This window comes from Schistocerca americana, chromosome X (genome assembly GCF_021461395.2).
Source record: "Schistocerca americana isolate TAMUIC-IGC-003095 chromosome X, iqSchAmer2.1, whole genome shotgun sequence".
NCBI lineage: Eukaryota > Metazoa > Arthropoda > Insecta > Orthoptera > Acrididae > Schistocerca > Schistocerca americana.
Genome location: NC_060130.1, coordinates 473,684,023 through 473,699,522, shown reverse-complemented (window position 1 = coordinate 473,699,522; position 15,500 = coordinate 473,684,023). Strand labels below are relative to the sequence as shown.

The 15,500-nt window shown below is 46.0% G+C and overlaps 1 protein-coding gene across 1 annotated transcript in view; it reads right to left on the bottom strand.

Annotated features, from left to right (window-relative positions):
• Nucleotides 1-15,500, bottom strand: part of LOC124554842 — a 511,599-nt gene that overhangs the window by 221,448 nt on the left and 274,651 nt on the right. The window contains exon 18 of the mRNA XM_047128504.1: nucleotides 14,433-14,519. Within this exon, the coding sequence (XP_046984460.1) occupies nucleotides 14,433-14,519 (87 nt within the window). The remainder of the gene's footprint in view (nucleotides 1-14,432; nucleotides 14,520-15,500) is intronic.

Below are 15,500 nucleotides of genomic sequence, written 5' to 3'. Positions count from 1 at the left end.
AGTAGTATCGCATGCCTCACTGATATCGAAGAATATGCCGACACAGTAATGCTTACAGAGGAAAGCATGGTGAATAGCCACCTCTAGAAGGGTCAGATTGTCGATAGTGGACTGAAATCTTCGGAATCCACACTGAGAGAGGCTAAGGAGTTGCCTGGTCTCTAACAACCCGACCAGACAATGGTTAACCATTTGCTCCAGGGTCTTCCCTACGCAGCTCGTTAAGGCGATACTCTGGTAACTACTGGGACACGTGCAGTCCTCTTCTGGTTTGAGGAGATGGATCCAAATTGCCTCCCTCCATGAGTTGGGGAAGGTTGATTGGTTTAAAAGAGGGGTTGGGGTGAGGGTGGGGGAGGGGGGGGGGGGAGGGGGACGAAGAGACCAAACTGCGAGGTTATTTGTCCCTTGTTCCCAGTAAAATAAATACACAAGGGAAAGAAGAAAATAAATGAGATGTAAAGCACCATAACATGAGAAAGGAAGAGCCAGAAGAATGACAAAGGACAACCAACACTACTATGGACAAAACTGGAAAAGAAAACCACAGAGAGAAGCAAGAAACAGAAGAAACAGGTAGAAGAGATAAGAACAAGAGAGCAGATAACCGTGGCTGGCCAACTACGAGAATAAAAAGGAAAAGCCAGCCACTCTGTGACACACTGAAACATCTAGCCTAAGAGCATTAGAGTCGAGAACACAAAGGGACAAAGGACATGCACTAAACTTATATAGAATGATAAAACCCACTGTCACGTATAAAATTTAAAACTAAAGTAGCCGATGACGCATCGTCAGCTAAAATTAATATCAAAGAGTCCGGTAAATGAAGAGTCTGTCGCAGGGCAACCAAAGGAGGACAGCTCACCAAGATATGGGCCATTGTCAGCCAGGTGTCACACCAACACTGAGGTGCGTCATCACGGCACAGGAGGTAGCCATGTGTCCCCCCAAGTGTGGCCAATGCGGAGCTGACAGAGAACCACAGAGTCTCTAGGAGAAGCCCATGTGGAGGTCTTCCACACATTTGTAGTCTCCTTAATGGCACACAGTTTGCTTGCAAACTGCGGTTATGCCATTCTATCTCCCGAAGACGCAAAACCCTGCGCCATAGTACTGAACGCAGGTCAGTTGCAGAGAAACCAATCTCCATAAGCGGTTTCCGCATAGCCTGTTTGACCAGCCTGTCGGCAAGTTCATTGCCTGGGATTCCAACATTACCTGGGGTCCAGATGAACACCACTGAATGACGTTCCAAGGCAGAGACGGACTCTAGGATCGCCACTACCAAAGGATGACTCCTGTCGCTAGGCGAACGCCAGAGTGGCGCACTGGGTTGAGTAAACATAACGCTGAGGGCACTGCCGGACATAAACCAGACTCCCATAGTTAAGGCGGGATTGAACAAGGGCTCTGTAGAGCAGCAGCAGCGTAGAGCGATCTGCACCCCAGTTGGTGTTGCTCAGGCAGTGGAGGGCACTGAGGTGCTGCCAGCACTTCCGCTTAAGCTGACGAAGGTGAGGAAGCCAAGTCAATCGGGAATCGAAAAGCAGACCTAAGAATCGATATGTCTCCACTGCAGTGAGTGCAACATCATTAGGTTAAAATTCTGGTTCTGGATGAATGGTACAACGCCGACAGAAGTGCACAACACTCGACTTTGCAGCCAAAAACTGGAAAACGTGGGCTAGGGCCCATGACTGCGCCTTATGGATGGCTCCCTGTAGGTGCCACTCAGCAACACCAGTACTGGTGTAGCAGTACAAAATTCAGAAGTCATCTGCGTACAGAGGAGGTGAGACAGGCGGCCCGACAGCTGCTGCTAGACCGTTAATGGCCACTAAAAATAGAAATACACTCAATACAGAACCCTGCGGGACCCAATTGTCCTGAATATGGGGGGAACTAAGGGAGGCACCAACGTGGACACAGAATATATGGAGCAACAGGAAATTTTGAGTAAAAATTTGGAGCGGGCCTCGGACTCCCCACCCGTATAATTTGGCAAGGATATGATGTCTTCATGTCGTGTCATACGCTTTCCATAAATCAAAATAGACTGCAACCAGGTGTGGCGTCTGGAAAAGACTGTCCAGATGGCAGACTCAAGGGACAGAAGATCATCAGTGGTAGAGCAACCCTGGCGGAAGCCACCCTGACATGGAGCCAGTAGACCATGTGACTACAGGACCCAACCCAACCACCAACACACCATATGTTCCAGTAGCTTACAAAGAAAGTTGGTGAAACTGATGGGCCGGTAGCTATCCACATCAAGCAGGTTTTTACCGGGTTTGAGCACCGGAATGATGGTGCTCTCTCACCATTGCAATGGAAGACGCCATCGCACCAGATCTGGTTGAAGATAACAAGGAGATGTCGCTTGCAGTCAGATGAGAGATGTTTAATCATCTGACTGTGGATTCGATCTGGCCCAGGAGCTGTGTCAGGGCAATGTGAAAGGAGGGCACTGAGGAGCTCCCACTCTGTAAATGGGGCATTATAGGATTCACTGCGGCGTGTAGTGAATGAGAGGACTTTCCCCTTCAGCCGCCGTTTGAGAATGTGAAAGGCTGGGGGGTAATTCTCCGATGCAGAGGCTTGAGAATAGTGCTCAGCAAAAAGTGCTCAGCAAAGTGCTCGGTAATTGCATTTGCATCAGTAGATAACGCGCCATTTATGTTAACATCGTTAACACCTGTTGGGGTCTGGTACCTGAAAACATGTTTGATCTTTGCCTAGGCTTGGGAAAGTGACATATGGCACCAAATGGTCGAGACGTCTCTCTCCCAACACTACTGCTTCCATCGTTTGATAAGTTGGCGAATGCGGGCACTGAGCTGTTTAAAGGATATCAAGTGCTCCAGGGAAGGGTGCTGCTTATGCCACTGTAGAGCTGGTCGACACTCCTTAAATGCTTCAGCAACTTACGGCAACCACCATGGGACTGCCTTTCGCCAAGGGCACCCTAAAGAGCAAGGGATCACATTTTCTGCTGCAGAAATGATTTCTGTAGTCACCTGCTCAACCATAACATCAATGTTACTGTGTGGGGGAGATTGAACGGTGACAGCAGAGGTGAAAGTTTCCCAGTCTGCCTTCCTTACAGCCCATCTTGGTAGACGTCCGGGGGAATGGCGCCGGGACAGTGACAGGAAGATGGGGAAGTGGTCACTACCACACAGGTTATCATGTACTCTCCAGCGCGGGCGCTAAAGACTACACTGTTGAGCGCCCATAACACCATATCCATCCATCCATCCTACTCTCCACTGGATAGATGGGAAAGTTCTGGGCTGCAAATTGATAAATCAATGGTCGAGTAACTACCATGAGCCACACTGAAATGTGTGCCAGCCCCAGTATTTAAGAGGCAGAGGTCAAACTGAGGCAGGAAAGTTTCGACATCTCTGCCTCGGCCAGTAAGCACGCTGACACCCCACAAGGGGTTATAGGCATTAAAATCTCCCAAAAGTAGGAAAGGTTTAGGGAGTTGTTCAATCAGTGCAGCGAATACATCCAGGGGTACTGCACCACCTGGAGGAAGATATACATTGCAGACAGGAAGCATCATCCTTATTCTGACAGCCACAGATTCACTAAAGACTGAGTTTGGACACAAACGCAAACTCCACCTCATACTTGATTATAGTTGCTATGGTTCCTGTAATATCCCTTAAAGCCGTGGAGGCCAGGGGTCCGCATTGCCGGGAACCAGGTTTCCTGGAGGTAAATGCAGAATGCAGGTGTATAGCTTAACAGTTGGCGTAGCTCAGACAGGTGGTGGAAAAAACCACCGCAATTCCACTGGAGGACAACGTCGTCATGAGACTGGGAAGGCATGAACATTCAATGAGGCACTTTACACCTCAGGGTCACCTGCTACCACCGACTTATTGCCTGAGCAGTCTATATCCATTGTGTGTGAGTGTCGGGCGAGATCTATGACCTCAGCGGATGCCAGAACCTCCACCTCATCCTCAGATGCAGAGCTTGTAGGTAGCGGTGGTGTGGGTGCCACCACAATTCCCTTGGGCTTGGGAATCTTTTTGGATCTCTCTCGCTGTTCCTTGGGTTTCCCTGGTTGGGAGGACTTCACTCTCTGGGACTGAAGACGAGCATGAAGCCCTAGGCCCAGCTGCTTTTGGGCTCTTCAACCACTGGTGGGTGTCATCTTTCCCACTAGCAGAAACATGGGAAGGGAGTGACCATAGGGACCCCATCCTAGAGAGATGAGCAGAAGAAGTTGTACGCTTCTCCGGCTTAGAAGTGGGGATGGATGTCACCAATGGTGATCGAGGGGTGGGGGGGGGTGGGGGGGGGGGGAGTGTTGCTCCTGAAGTAGGTGGTGCAGGAGCAACAGAGAGGGAAGTGCCCCCACCATCAAGGGGGCAGGTGCAGTCTTCTGGCTCTGAGAGGTGACTGGGGCTGGCGGAGCTGATGGGACTAGAACTGTTGTAGCGGTGGTGTCTTGTACTCCATAATTTTCCTTTCTTTCTGGAGAATACTGCAGTCTGGCGAGCAAGGTGAATGGTGCTCTCCGCAGTTGACACAGGTGGGAGGCGGGGCACATGGAATATTGGGATGTGATGAGCGTCCACAATCTCGACATGTGATGCTGAGGGTACAGTGGGAAGACATATGGCTGAACTTCCAGCATTTGAAGCACCATATTGGGGGAGGGATATAGGGCTTTACATCACAGCGCCAGGCCATCACCTCGACCTTCTTGGGTAATGTACACTCCTGGAAATTGAAATAAGAACACCGTGAATTCATTGTCCCAGGAAGGGGAAACTTTATTGACACATTCCTGGGGTCAGATACATCACATGATCACACCGACAGAACCACAGGCACATAGACACAGGCAACAGAGCATGCACAATGTCGGCACTAGTACAGTGTATATCCACCTTTCGCAGCAATGCAGGCTGCTATTCTCCCATGGAGACGATCGTAGAGATGCTGGATGTAGTCCTGTGGAATGGCTTGCCATGCCATTTCCACCTGGCGCCTCAGTTGGACCAGCGTTCGTGCTGGACGTGCAGACCGCGTGAGACGATGCTTCATCCAGTCCCAAACATGCTCAATGGGGGACAGATCCGGAGATCTTGCTGGCCAGGGTAGTTGACTTACACCTTCTAGAGCACGTTGGGTGGCACGGGATACATGCGGACGTGCATTGTCCTGTTGGAACAGCAAGTTCCCTTGCCGGTCTAGGAATGGTAGAACGATGGGTTCGATGACGGTTTGGATGTACCGTGCACTATTCAGTGTCCCCTCGACGATCACCAGTGGTGTACGGCCAGTGTAGGAGATCGCTCCCCACACCATGATGCCGGGTGTTGGCCCTGTGTGCCTCGGCCGTATGCAGTCCTGATTGTGGCGCTCACCTGCACGGCGCCAAACACGCATACGACCATCATTGGCACCAAGGCAGAAGCGACTCTCACCGCTGAAGACGACACGTCTCCATTCGTCCCTCCATTCACGCCTCTCGCGACACCACTGGAGGCGGGCTGCACGATGTTGGGGCGTAAGCGGAAGACGGCCTAACGGTGTGCGGGACCGTAGCCCAGCTTCATGGAGACTGTTGCGAATGGTCCTCGCCGATACCCCAGGAGCAACAGTGTCCCTAATTTGCTGGGAAGTGGCGGTGCGGTCCCCTACGGCACTGCGTAGGATCCTACGGTCTTGGCGTGCATCCGTGCGTCGCTGCGGTCCGGTCCCAGGTCGACGGTCATGTGCACCTTCCGCCGACCAGTGGCGACAACATCGATGTACTGTGGAGACCTCACGCCCCACGTGTTGAGCAATTCGGCGGTACGTCCACCCGGCCTCCCGCATGCCCACTATACGCCCTCGCTCAAAGTCCGTCAACTGCACGTACGGTTAACGTCCACGCTGTCGCGGCATGCTACCAGTGTTAAAGATTGCGATGGAGCTCCGTATGCCACGGCAAACTGGCTGACACTGACGGCGGCGGTGCACAAATGCTGCGCAGCTAGCGCCATTCGACGGCCAACACCGCAGTTCCTGGTGTGTCTGCTGTGCCGTGCGTGTGATCGTTGCTTGTACAGCCCTCTCGCAGTGTCCGGAGCAAGTATGGTGGGTCTGACACACCGGTGTCAATGTGTTCTTTTTTCCATTTCCAGGAGTGTATCACCCTTGAAGGCCAAGATGAAGGCACCGGTGGCAACCTGATTATTCCTCGGACCCTGGCGGACATACTGAATGAAATGAACACCTCGCCGCTCTAAATTGGCACGCAGCTCATCGTCAGATTGCAAAAGAAGGTCCCTGTGAAATATGATACACTGGACCATATTTAAGCTCTTATGGGGCATGATGGTTACAAAAACATCCCGCAGCTTGTCACAAGCGATTAACGCCCGTGACTGGGCAGAGGATGCTGTTTTGATCAAGACTGAGCCAGATCTCAATTTGGAGAATCCCTCCACCTCCCCAAACTTGCCCTGTAAGTGCTCAACAAAAAACTGAGGCTTCATCATCATGAAAGATTCCCCATCACCTCCCAAACATACAAGCTACCGGGACGAACAAGAGCTACTGCCATCCTTAGCCTGATGTTCCTCCCATGGTGTGGCCAGGGAGGGGCACGATTTGGGGTTGTACTTCTGTGTGTTGAATTGAGCCCCTGAATGCTTAGAAACTGCTGGTGTTTGACCACCAGCAAGAGATGATGCACTACGCTTCATCGTATGTCATCCATCCTGATGCCACCCACTCCAACCAGGGGCTCTCTCCACGGGCACCACCCAGCCACAGCAAAGGCCACCTGGCAGGATGGCCATTGCCGGGAGTCCTGATTGCCCAATGGGGATGGGCATCTACCCCTTGGCATATGTGGGGAGTTAAAGGCACAGGCATCAGTAGAGCAATCCCTGTGTGGTCAGGAGGCTACAACAAACAGGGTACATGGCAGCCCCACCACAATGGACTGGTTACTTTGCTGGATATCAGGTGCAAACAAGTCCCTTACCACCGTCAGTGCAAAAACCAATACTGCACAGTGGATGGAGGGTGACCAAGCCTGACAGCTGGAAAATGAGCAGAAGTGCAGATCCACATCGATGTAGGATGTGAAAGGTCACAGCGCACGATGGACACAATGCACCATGTAAGGTGGCCTTCCCCTATTGGCTCGCTCTCCAGGAAGATTTTGAAATATGGACGTCAAACCCCACAGGGGACCATAACACGAAGTCCAAAACATGAGACACTCCTTTTAGTCCCCTCTTACGACAGGCAGTAATACCTTGGGCCTATTCTAACGCCAGAACCCGCAGGGGGGAGTTGGGGAAGTTGCCTGTCTGCCCGCCATATTAGATTCAAACATTTGAGGAGAGTTTCCTTTGATGCCACTGACAAATGTCGAAGCATGTAGTACCCAATTTGGTCATGACCGGGTACAGTGTCATGAATCTCGGTCAGTGGCGATTCGACTCTCAGATGGAGAAATGGGAGTTGTAGGCCTCAGAACTGTTGTACCTGAAGTCCAACTTTTCACTCTCTACAGTGACGAAATACCTGATCCTGGCTTGCATTGGCAGTAGTTCGTGCAAAATGTTTGGCCAATGTCTGGGTGTTGTTTGGAGGCACTCATGTTTCAGCACTGCTAATATCGGTAAACAACTGCATTTACCGGAAATCCTCCGATGGCTTCCCATACTTCTATAGATGAAGTGGAATGATTGATAGAGTCCAGGAACGCTTCCCATGACCTTTTTTTACTCTCCCTAATGATGTGTTGAGCCTTGGCCCTCGTGACTCGAAAGGTCCTAAGGTTTCTGCTTTCGGTCGGCATTTAAAATGTCGAAGAGCTGCATGCCTTTCCCAGATCACAGAATGGCACTCATCTGTCCACCAAGCTACTGATTGCCTTTTCCAGATCATGGAATGGCACTCATCTGTCCACCATGCTATCGGTTTCCTCCTAAGATTACCTGAGGACTGTGGGATGGAGAGCCAGCGGCACGATGGATCACTTGTGTCATGCGATCCATCCATCCTTGGGTGCTGTTGCAGTGTTCGAACACAGAGGGAAGTGGTCACTAGAAGGAAGGTCATCAATGTCCTCCCACTGAACAGAGTCAGCAAGCACGGGAGAACAGAAAGAGAGGTCAATGGCTGAGAATGACCCAGTAGCACTGGAGAAATGTGTGTGTGTGTACTTATGTTGAGGATGCATAGCTTGTGAGACATGATGAGGCCCTCCAAAAACGCAACCCCAAGGGCAAACATTGGTCCAGCCTCACAGGACATGATGGGCATTGAAGTCTCCCAGGGAGGAGGAGTGGTCGCAGGAGTTGTGCAATAAGATCCGTGAGAGCCTCAGAGTCTAGTGCATCTTGTGGAGGTAAATACAGTGAGCAAACGGTGATCCTTTGACACATGAATTTGAACTGCACCTGCTTGTAGGTCAGTAGCCAAGGGGAGAGCAGAGGAGTGGTGCGCATTAGTGACAAACACTGCGACATCTCCCTTGGCCGTTTCCCCCTATATGTCATCACTGCGGTACAGCGTATATCCCTGTAGCACAGGGACATCTATATCTTTAAAATGTGTTTCTTGTAATCAAAAGCACAAGGTACGTACCTGTGTTACAAGTTTCAGTTCCTCCACACGAATCCTGAACCCATTCATGTTCCACTGTAGTGTGGAAGCCATGTCATTAGTGCGGTTTTACTTTACCCCTATCTTTGCATCAGGGACGTGAAGCACTTTAAGAGAGAGGGGGAGTGGAGGGGCTGACTGGATCCAAGGCATCCAAATCCATGATATCCTTCTAATCAGTCAGACGGGAAAGGATGATGTCTGACAGCACTTGGGACAGTTTTTGACTCAAAAATCGTGAGCCTTTCCCTGCACCCTGTCCCTTCGAGAGCACTGAGAGGCACACTGTTTTCTTGTGTCTTCTGGGTGCTTGATGTGGAACTGTTGTTGGTCTTTCCTGGTGCAGCTACCTGGATTTCTTTGTCCTTACTCTTTTTCCCTTGACATGTACATGTGCAAGTACTGGTGCCTGTGGTGGATACAGGCACACTACGGGTCATCTGTGTCGAAGTGTGCGCCTTGGGAATAGGTTTCTGCATCACTGTAGAATATGAAGTGACAAAGATAGGGGGTTTTGTCGCTTTATATTGTTTTTTGGCTTCAGCATAGGGGATCCACTTGGTCACTTTTATCTCGTGTATTTTGCATTCTTCAGCAAAAACAGGGCAGTCTCAGCTCAAGACTGGGTGGTTCCCAGAGCAGTTGATGCAGATCACCCGAGACACGCAGTCAGTCAGTCTCAGCATCATGAGTGACTTTTCCGCAGTTCTCGCATATCGTTTCACCTGCTCCACAACTCATGGCTGTATGGCTGAAGTGCTGGCATTAATAGCACTGCATACGGTTTGGAATGTAAGGCTGAACATTAAGTTGAAGGAACACTGCCACAAGATGTTCAGGCAGCGTCGGAGAATTGAATGTGATAACAAAAGTGGCAGTCTTTTCAGTAGCTGTATTATTCCTGCGTATTTTATTGCTCCACATTGACCACTCCCTGGGATGCCCATTCTTGCTTCAGTTCTGCTATGTCCATGTCCATGATATCTCAAGCATGCAAAAACGCCCTTACAGGAGTTGATAGAGGTATGCATCTCAACAGTGATATCATAGTCACCCACTTTCTGCGATTTCTTAAGGTCTACCTGCTTTGACCTGTTAGTTTTGACCAACAATGAGCCATTATGCAATTGTTTTATATATTTTAATGTTCCTGCAAGGCCTTCCAAACCCTTATGGATCTAAAAGGGGGCAGTTTCTAAACTGTTCCCCGCTTCCTCTTTATCACCAAAAACACATTATTATTCATGACTCCATGAGCCCTGTTACTGCAGTCCAAAGTATTCTTATTATCAGGAGGACTAGCCCCTCTCATTCTTTTGGATGAATGGGTGTGAATACTCCCAGGCAGTACACCCTTCCCGCTGGGAGGAGAAGATGATGATTTTGAGGGTTCCATCTCTCTGTAGTAATAATAGTAGTAGTAGTAGTAGTAGTAGTAGTAGTAGTACTGACAAGTATTACTTAATTATTAGATATAATATCTAAAGCGTCATTTTTAAAATAATACAAATTATTTGGCTCTTTTTCTGATTCACTAAGTAGTGAAAATTATTGCCGTTATATTAAATTAAAACTGGGATAGAAATTAAGCTAATATATAACCAGTAGCAGCATTTTGGTGACTATATCAGATATTCTGATTGATACAGACCCGCCCCGGACATCCACTTTTTTTATCCACTCAGCAAGTAAACAGGTAGTATCACTTAACTTCTAATGCTCGTTTTTAGGTGATGGCAATAAATACACCGAGGAGTCAAAACAATATGACCACCCACTTAATAGCGCATTGATCAACCTCTGAATGCAATTCAGCAGTGATTCTGCATGCCTTAGACTCAACAAGTACTTGATAGGTTTCCAGAGGTTTATGGCACCAGATGCCTACACACAGGTCACACACATCCAGTGATTTATGGGTGCTTGATTTGTGGGTGTGGAGCTGGTGCCTGATAGCATCCCAGCTGGGTTTCATCGGCTTCAGATATGCCGAATTTGACGGACAAGACATCAATGTGAGGTCACTATCATGCTCCTCAAACCATTGCAGCACGGTTTTGGCCTTTTGACATGAACAGTTATCCTGCTGGAAGATGCCATAGCTGTTGAGGAAGATGTCAAGCATAAAGAGTTCCAGGTGGTCCTTAATAATGTTCACGTAGTCCACTACTGTCATGGTGCCTTTGATTACTACCACAAGTCCCATGGGAGCCCAGGTGAATGTAGCTGTGTGTTTCGAGCAGCCATTCGCCAGGATGACAGCATATCTGGACATGGCCATCAATCTGGTTCAACAATAAATGGTATTCATCTGACCAGGCAACATAATTTCATTGATCCATGGTCCAATTTCAATGATCCAGTGCCCATTGTAATCATACCTGACAATGTTGTTGGGTCAACAGGGTTGGCTGGTTGGGGCAGGGGCCAAACTGCTGGGTCAGCAGTCCCAGCCAACATGGGAACATCTAGGGGTCCTCTGCTGCAGAACACCATCTTCCACACTTTTTGCTCAACTGTGTGCTCCAAAACACTTGTCCCTGTGACAGCAATGTACTCTGCCATCAGATCTGCCACAGATCACCCCCTACCCTGCTTCAAAAAGAGGGCAAGCTCCCAATCCCTACATTGATGAGGTATAGATGTCCAACTTCTTGTCATCTTTCATGGTTTCAGCATTCTTCAACCACTTTCCATAGATGCTCAGGACAGTAGCATACAAACAGCCATCCAGCTTTGGCATTTCCAAGATCCTCAATCCCAGGCACTGGGCCACAACAACCTGGCTTTTTCCAAAGTCACTTAAGTCAGCGAATTTCCGTATTTGTGTCACTATTGTCACTAGAATGATTCCCCATTCATCTTAGCTCCACTCACATACTTCTCTTATCACATCACATGCCCTCAGCACCACCAGGCAGCATACAACCTAGCGGTTGGCAGTGGTCATAATGTTTTGGCTCATCAGTATATTTAGCTTATATTCTTCATCAAATGATTTACTGTATGTATGTCACTGATGCCCAGTTTGTTTCTTTTTTAATCTGAGATAACATTTCATCAGTTAAATGAAATAAAATGAGAGGCTCATTCAGTCTTTTTTTATATGATAGAAAAACGTCAGAGTAATAATACTCCACAACCAGACAGGTAGAATATATTTTTCCCCCTCATTACACAGATGACTTTCTAGCTGTGCGGCTGTTGTCATTGTGGTTAGTGTTTTTTTCAAGTATGTTGACACTGTTACAAGATGATTAAATTCAAAAGAGTAACAGTGAAATTTAACTATACCTATACACAATTTATCTCAATACACTGTACACTACAGTCATGATCATATCATGTTATACATGTTCCGACTGTATAACCAAAATTTACATTTGACACACAGTACATACATCACGAAGACTATTCGATTTCCATTATCCTTACTAGTGCAAATATATAATTAAATGATTACAAACACCCTAGCTAGATTCAGATCTAATTTTTTATACTGAAGCATAAAAGCACATAAATAGCCTCAAATCACCTGAGGATGTGTTCCATTAGAACACTGTACTATTCTGTGATACCTCAGAGTGAGCCTAGTTCAGTTCTTGAGTAGAAGAAACAGTTCTCAAACACCAAGCACAAAACAGCAGCTTGAAAAAATGCCATGTAGAAGCTGAGAGGTAGCGTTTAAGCAGCACTGCTAAAAACTCTTCAGATATCTTCAGTAGCACTATGATATTCTGTTATTGAATATGCATATCTGGTGTGATACAGATCCACTTTCAAGTGAATGCTGCTGTTAAAGAAACCTGCCGCATCATCATAGGCTGCTTATGACTAACTTAAACACAGAAACTGTACAGCCTTGCCAGCATTTCACAAGGAATAGCTGCAATGCTTAACATATAGATCCCACCCTCTGTAAGTACCAGCCATCATGCTCATGACCAAAATCAAGAAAAAGTTCCCTCAGAAAAGCAAAGACCCAGCAAAGCAAAATGGATTACACCAAGCGAATAATTTGCATAGAACAGAGGGTAACCTGTAAGATTCCTAAAAAAACTGCAATCAGTAGTTGTGAGCTGCCCAAATTATCTGCAGAAGCAAGACTTTCTGGTGGAGTCAATGATGCATGTATTAAAATAATAATAAACAACACTAATCTAGTCCTACGTAGTCATCGAAGCCAGGTTCAAGAACTTAGCAGAACACCCAAAGTGCATACTCTATAAAGCAGCTGACGAAACAACTGAGCATATCTTGAGCTGCTGCAAACTAATCCCTCAGAATGATTACCAGCAGACATACACTGCTGGGGCACAAATGATTCACTGGAACTTATAGCACAGTTATCATCTGTTGGTGGCAAGAAACTTACGGTACCCTACGCCGAAAAAAGTTGTCAAAAATAAACATACCAGATTACCTCTGAACTTGTCACTTCAGACAGATTGAATGCTGGAACACAATACACCAGACATCACAACTGGATAGAAAAACAAAGTTTGGATCATTGACATTGACATCCTAAATGACAGCAGAATCAATCAGAAACAACTTGAAAAACTGCCAGATATGAGGATTTGAAAATTGAGCTTCAGTGATTCTGGCATAAACCCATGAAAGTGGTCCCAGTGGTTGTTGGCACACTGGTAATAGTCCCAAATGATCTAAGGGTGCACTTGAAAACCATTAGTATCAATAAAATATCCACCTACAAACTACAAAATACCACTTTACAGAGATTTCCACAAATTATTTGGAGATTCATCATGTACTGCTAGATGTTTGGAAAGAGTCCCACTAGTGGTCAATTATGATGTCTAGCACAGTGATCTCATTTTTCGTGTTTACAGCTGTAAAAATAGCAGCAGTAGCAGTAGTAGTAGTAGTAGTAGTAGTAGTAGTAGGTAGTACTAGATCTAGTAGTAGTAGCAGCAGCAGCAGCAGGAGCAGGAGCAGTATATAGGAATCTCACTGCATAGATGATAAGCTACATTCCCTACAATTTTGGAGGGTTATTACCAGATTGACAATACAATATATGAAAAATGAATAATGACGCTATATTTTCCACTATCAAGTGGATGTTTGCATAGTCTACATCATCACACAATATGTATATGGCTTTGTTAATATTTTCAGTCATTATTCCTCAGTCACTGTATCAGTTATGTTTATCATGTAGATAATAACATAACCGGCTCTTGCAAATTAATGTTTATTTTGTTCTTAACCAAACATATTTCACCTATTCCTACTCAGCATCATCCAGTAGCTTACATATTTCTGTACTTTCTGGTGTACACTGATTCTTCTGCAGGTACTAAATGCACAAAGCACATACAGAAGGAACAACGAATACATAAAAGGAGCAGAAAAATGAAAACTACTGATGACACCTCGTATGAACAGGTGAAACATGTTTGCCCCAAAACAAAACAAACATTTATATGCAGAAGGATGGACTTTTCCTTGTCTACATGAACAATATAATGTTTATAGCTTGTTGTTCACATGTTTCTCTTTTGTTTTGTGGTTTTTGGGACTTGCCTCGCATATTTCATGCTGATGTATTTCAGTATAGTCATACTACATAATGAAATAATTTGGAAGATAAAGAAATTTTTGGTATAACTAATGAAAAAAAAATCGTACCTGTTCACTTTATTGCTTCATTCTCAAAAATTGTTGTTAAGTGCAAATGATACTGCACATTATACACATAACTGAATAACACAGAACATCAAGTTAGCCGACATTCAAGATGTACACATCAAACCTTATATACCCACCGAATTGTCTGTAATTGCTTTCAAATAGCCTGCATTCTTTTGCTTATCATCAGTGGTGTGGGATGCAGCCAAGACACACATAGGACACTGAAACATAGAATTTCAAATAATGGTTCAGAAATTTATCCCATCAATTTATAAGTACCAAGCTAACTTTCTGAAATCTTTGCTGAATTGTCACTTACATCAATTAACTTTTAATTTAAACCATTATCTATAACAGTGTATCAAACACAATGCATAGCAAATCTGGTTATAGCCAAACTTGAAGCACCATACTAATACTAAACATTTTTTGTATCAAACAAATATTAACACAAAAATTAGATCTAAGAAAAGTAAATCATCAGACAAATACGAGGTAGCAGCAGGAGAGTAGTTTGCTAAGCAAAGTAATGAAATAAAGTACACACAAATCATTCCATGTGTGTCTGACTTTTTATTGTAGAAGTGGAAGACTGATCATGATTGATCAAGTGATGTAAAAAAAAGGAAGGCAAAGAATAATAGTAACTGAGAAGACATGGTTGCAGGATACAGACCTACAATTTACAATGTGTGAAGCGAAGAAGAAGAAGAAGAAGAAGAAGAAGAAAATGAGAGCCTCTTCAGTATAACACATAAGAATGTGGGGTCAACGGAGGCGTCCGATCCCAACCGTCAGCTTTGACCCGTGATGTAAGGGTGCTGTGTTGCGTTGTGTGACGTCATGATGGCGTAGAGTTTAGTTTATGAGTGTGTTGTGTTTGTAGATGTCGTCTTGTTGTGGTTGGTGGTGTCCTCTGGTGGTTATTGGGTTCATTTGGGTGTCAGTGTTTGAAGTGCGCATTTATCGGTCACGACTGTTATAGAAGAGTAGAAATTAGATTCAATGAGTTAGGAATTAAGTTTTTGTTGTGTTTATGTTATTGCGGTGTCACCTGATGTTATTGGTTTGCTGTTTGTCGCACAGTAAGTCGTTTAATTCAATTTGTTGCTTCTTTTGTTAGGTATGGATATGACTTCTAAGTTTAATAGTGTGTGTCTGTGGGGTGAAATGGGGGACGACATGTTGTCTGTCATTAAGTT